Genomic DNA, 4,102 nt, shown 5'->3' on the forward strand with positions numbered 1-4,102 from the left:
CCCCTGCTTGGCACACTGGGGCCCAAGGAGCCGAGAGTGGGGAGATGGAGGAAACCCTGGAGGGATTTGCTCGGCCCTGGCCCCGGCATGCTCTGCTCGCTGCCTGGGAAGCAGAAGTGGCTGCAGGGGGTTTATGAGAGTGTGAGATCCTGGGGTTTCAGGTCAGCCAGGGCACAGCAAGGCAGCAGCAAGCCTGGGCTGCTCCTGCACCGAGGCAGGGCTGATGGTGCTGGGCAGAGCTGGCCCTTGGCCCCTGGGATCGTCCTGTGGAGGGTAGCATGGAAGTACCGCCAGTGTCTCTCACTGCCAGGCTTCAGGGCCTGGCTGAAGTTCAGGCTGGCCAAAGGTCCCCAGGGCAGCTGGGATCACGTTTAACCGTGCTGCAGTCAGGCGAGCAAGGAGGGGACGGCAGCAGCACGCCACAAGACACGTCCCTCCTGGGCAGCTCTGCACCGACCTCCTGCCGCGGGGACCCCAGTGGCCAACAAACCCCCTGCATGCTGGGGGCTGACCATGCTCCGGCTCCTTGGGGCCAGGCTGGGAGTGGAGGGAGGGCTCATTTGTTTCCTCCACTCAGCTGAGCATTTGCCTGCAGCCGCTCAGCCTTGAGAGAGGCAGTGGAGAGGAATCCCATGGCAGCAGATGCCTGCGGAGAAGAAAACCAGGGCAAGCGTGTCACGGTTCGGCCCCAGGTCGGGGCGGGGGTCCATCATCTGCAGCATCAATGCGGCACAGCCCTCCCCTTGGCAAGGGGGATGTGAGCGGCACGGCCACGCGAACATGCGTGTTTTCGGGGGAGACGACGGGGACACTTTTTGGGAACGCTGCCCTAAGTCAGGAAACAAAACCCAGCTCCAAGAGGGCTGGTTTGAGCATGGGATCGCGATAAGGAAGAAAGGCAGCAGCAAAGGAAACAGCCGGAGCTGCTTTTGGGTCCAGCAGACCCCAGCAGTGCCCACGGGACAGCAGGGTGCAGGCAGCACCATTGCAGGCAGCACCATCGCACCCCCGCTGCTTCCTTCTGCCAGAGCCTTTTGTGGCTCGCCTTGACGGTAAGGGAGCTCAGGCTGGAGGGGGGAAAGCAGAAAAGAGCCAACGTCTGTTTGTGTTGAAGCCATCCAGCATTTTTTGCAGACATCAACAAGCAGCAGCAGCAATGCCATTGGTGGGAAGACGGAGTTATTTGGGGAATGCTGGACTCCGCACCATGAGAACAGCAGGGGAGGAGGTTGGTTTTAATTTAACAGGCCATGTTTACTCTTCCCCTCTCACCTTTGGACTGTCTGAAATGTGCAACGAAAGCCCCAGCAGGGAGAAATGGGCTGCGGGTTCTTCCCCCTCCCCACGGCTGCTCCCAGGGTCCCTCTGGCCCTGCTGCTCTGCAGCATCTGCGCGCAGCAGCCTCCCACGTCGCAGACCCAGGGCAGGGATTTCTCATGCAATAAAAAACCAGGCAGATGCAAAGCCTCAAAAATACCCAGCTTTAATCTGTAAACTTGCAAAGAGAGACCCAGGAGCAGAGCAGAGGCGAAGGAGGCACCGGGGCTGGTGAGAGATGAGCAGCTCAGGCGCAGGGCCAGGGAAGGTGCTGGCAGGGACAGATGTGCTAGCCAGCCCCCGACTCCCACATGCAGCAGTGCCATGCCCTCCGCAGCTGCCCTTCGCATCAGCTCTTCAGCTACATAACCAAATATTCACCGTCTCACCACCCTAGGCAGTGTTCCGGGGTGCCGGCAGCGTGCTGGAGGGGTCGGTAGGGCCAGGCTGAGCACTGGGGACGTGCAGCAACGCGGGGCCCAAGCCTTGCATCCTGCACCCTGCCTGTGCCCAACGTAGCAGTGTTTGCTGGCTGAAGCACTTCAGGCATCTGCTCTCCAGAGAGTGGGTTTCAGCTGCTATTTGCCAGCAGCAGGAAGAAACAGTTGTATTACATGTGCAACGATGGAAGAGAAACCCAGTCCGCCCAGGCACAGCAGCCCCAGGCCACCGTGGGCACCTCCACCCCACCAGCTCCAGCCTGCGTGAGCCCAGAGATGGTTTTGTCTGGAGGGATTGAAAAGAAAAAGGCTTTTCTCATTAGAAAAAAGTCTCTAATTCCTGTGGCTACAAGAGGGGGGAAATAAAGGTTTTTCCAAATTGTTGAGTGTACTAGAAGTGCCCCAAGCATCGCTTGGGTGCTCCCAGAGGAGTTTTATTTCTCATGCCAGCTGCGCAGGCAGGGAACAGGCTTGGCTGGCCACTTCCCCATCCCTCTGGAGAACCGGGACACAACGGGGACATCGCTGCTCTCGTGGCAGCAGGAGGATAAAAGCCGACAGCAGCAACAGCAGCAGCAAGGAGCCATAGCCAAGTGTGGGCACCGGCTGCACCTGGGCGTCGGGCAGCCTGGGGGGCAGAGCTGAGACTCCCTGAAGGAAGCCAGAGCCCAGCAGCACTGGGATTGCGGGGGGGCTGGATCAGGCCCTTCCAGCCAGACGAGAGCAGTGCTGAGAGCAGGAAGGGCTGCAGAGGAGGAGAGGGCTGGGGGCTGCACGGGGGCTCAACCATGGCACACACACAGCCCCTCCAGCTGCTCCAAGGGGCCCTCAGCTAGGTGCGGGGACGTATCCTGCATCCTGCTTGGGTGATGGAGGCATCACCGTGGCTCACTGGCCAGGATGGCAGTCATCACAGAGTGGTTATTCCCCCAGTGGCGTACAGGAAGCTCCAGGCATTGCCCTGCAGGGCAGCAGGATCCAGCCCCTGGATCCTGGCGCTGGGGCAATGGCTCTCCTCATGCATGGTCCGCTCCGCCGTATTGTCCTGTCCATGCTTGGCTTGTCAGAGCCTGGTTCCCTTGGGCACTCAAGGGCAGGATTGGGCCCCCACTCTGCCTCCCACCTGCCTGTGCCCCCAGGGCTGCTGGCTCCTCCTGGCCGCTCTCAGGCAAAGGCACAGCAGCTGGATTTCTCCTTCTGCGACTCAATGTAGTCGTGGATCTGGAAGCGGGGCTCATCCGGCGGCTGCATCGCCCGCTGCTTCAGTTCCCTGAGGTGGTGGGGCTGCGTTATCCCCACTGCCCACTCCAGTGCCAGTGCAGGAGGTGGTGGGGCCGGGGGGATACCTCCCTTGCCCGGGTCCCCCAGGTACTCACTTGGCAATGGCCAGGAAGGCCAGCTCCACGTTCATGCCTGTCTTGGCGCTCGTCTCCATGAAAGGCACCCCATACTCCTGCAAGAGCAGCACAGCCCCATCAGCAGCCAGCCCCAAAATGCCCTCCTGCACCTCCGAATCGTCCCTGTCACCTGGCCAAGGCTTGGGGACAAGGTGCTGTCCCCTCCCTGCCTTGCCCCAGGTTTTGTGTGCAAGTGGCTGCCGCGCTGCCCATGCTAGAGCCAGGTGCATCTGGGCACCCTTCAGAGGGGATGGCATGGCTGCACAGGGACCCTGAGTGACATGCAATTGTCTAGGGGGGCTGCAGTGGGGTTAGACCCCGCACAGCTCACCTTGGCCAGCGATGCTCCATCCTCCGTCCTCACAGCCCTCTCGCTGCTCACGTCAGCCTGCCAAGGGAAGGTAAGTGTCACCAGGGCCAGCTGGCACCCTGGGGGCATCTGCAAGCAGGCAGTGTGGGGTGCGCAGGGGGCTGCCAGGAACTGGGGGCATCAGGGACCCGGGAACATCCAGTGCCCAGAGGAGAATCCAGGACCTGTTAAACATCTTGGACCTAGTGGCATTGTGGGGGGGCATCCAGGGCCTGGGAACACTGGGAACCTCGGGCAGCATCCAGTACCTGGGGGCATTCAGGACCCAGGGGGGCTTCTGGTACTATGCTGGGCATTGAGTACCCAGCATCATCCAGGATTCAGGGGGCATCCAGTCCCAGGGGAATATCTGGTACCCAGTCGGGCATTGGGCACCCGGCAGCATCTGGGATCCCCAGAGAGAATCTGGAACGTGGTTGGGCTTCTGGGACTTAGGGCTACCTGGCATCTCGGGGTGCATCCAGGACCTGGGTGGGCATCCCATACCCAGTGGCATCCCATACCCAGCAGCATCCCATACTGCGAGCATCCCGTACCAGGAACCTCAGCCTCATGCTGCCCGCCACTGGCTGGTGGGG

At 61.3% G+C, this 4,102-nt stretch overlaps 1 protein-coding gene across 1 annotated transcript in view; it reads right to left on the reverse strand.

Moving 5' to 3' along the window:
* Positions 1–2,921: 2,921 nt before the first annotated feature.
* The window catches only part of LOC104083608 (ras-related protein Rab-37), a 5,266-nt gene continuing 4,085 nt past the window's right edge, over positions 2,922–4,102 (reverse strand). Inside the window, exons 6-8 of the mRNA XM_009587136.1 lie at positions 3,486–3,542; positions 3,134–3,210; positions 2,922–3,027 (exon numbers count right to left, since the gene is read on the reverse strand). Of these exons, the coding sequence (XP_009585431.1) occupies positions 2,922–3,027; positions 3,134–3,210; positions 3,486–3,542 (240 nt within the window). The remainder of the gene's footprint in view (positions 3,028–3,133; positions 3,211–3,485; positions 3,543–4,102) is intronic.

The sequence above is a fragment of the Fulmarus glacialis genome, unplaced genomic scaffold, assembly GCF_000690835.1.
Source record: "Fulmarus glacialis isolate BGI_N327 unplaced genomic scaffold, ASM69083v1 scaffold27420, whole genome shotgun sequence".
Lineage (NCBI taxonomy): Eukaryota > Metazoa > Chordata > Aves > Procellariiformes > Procellariidae > Fulmarus > Fulmarus glacialis.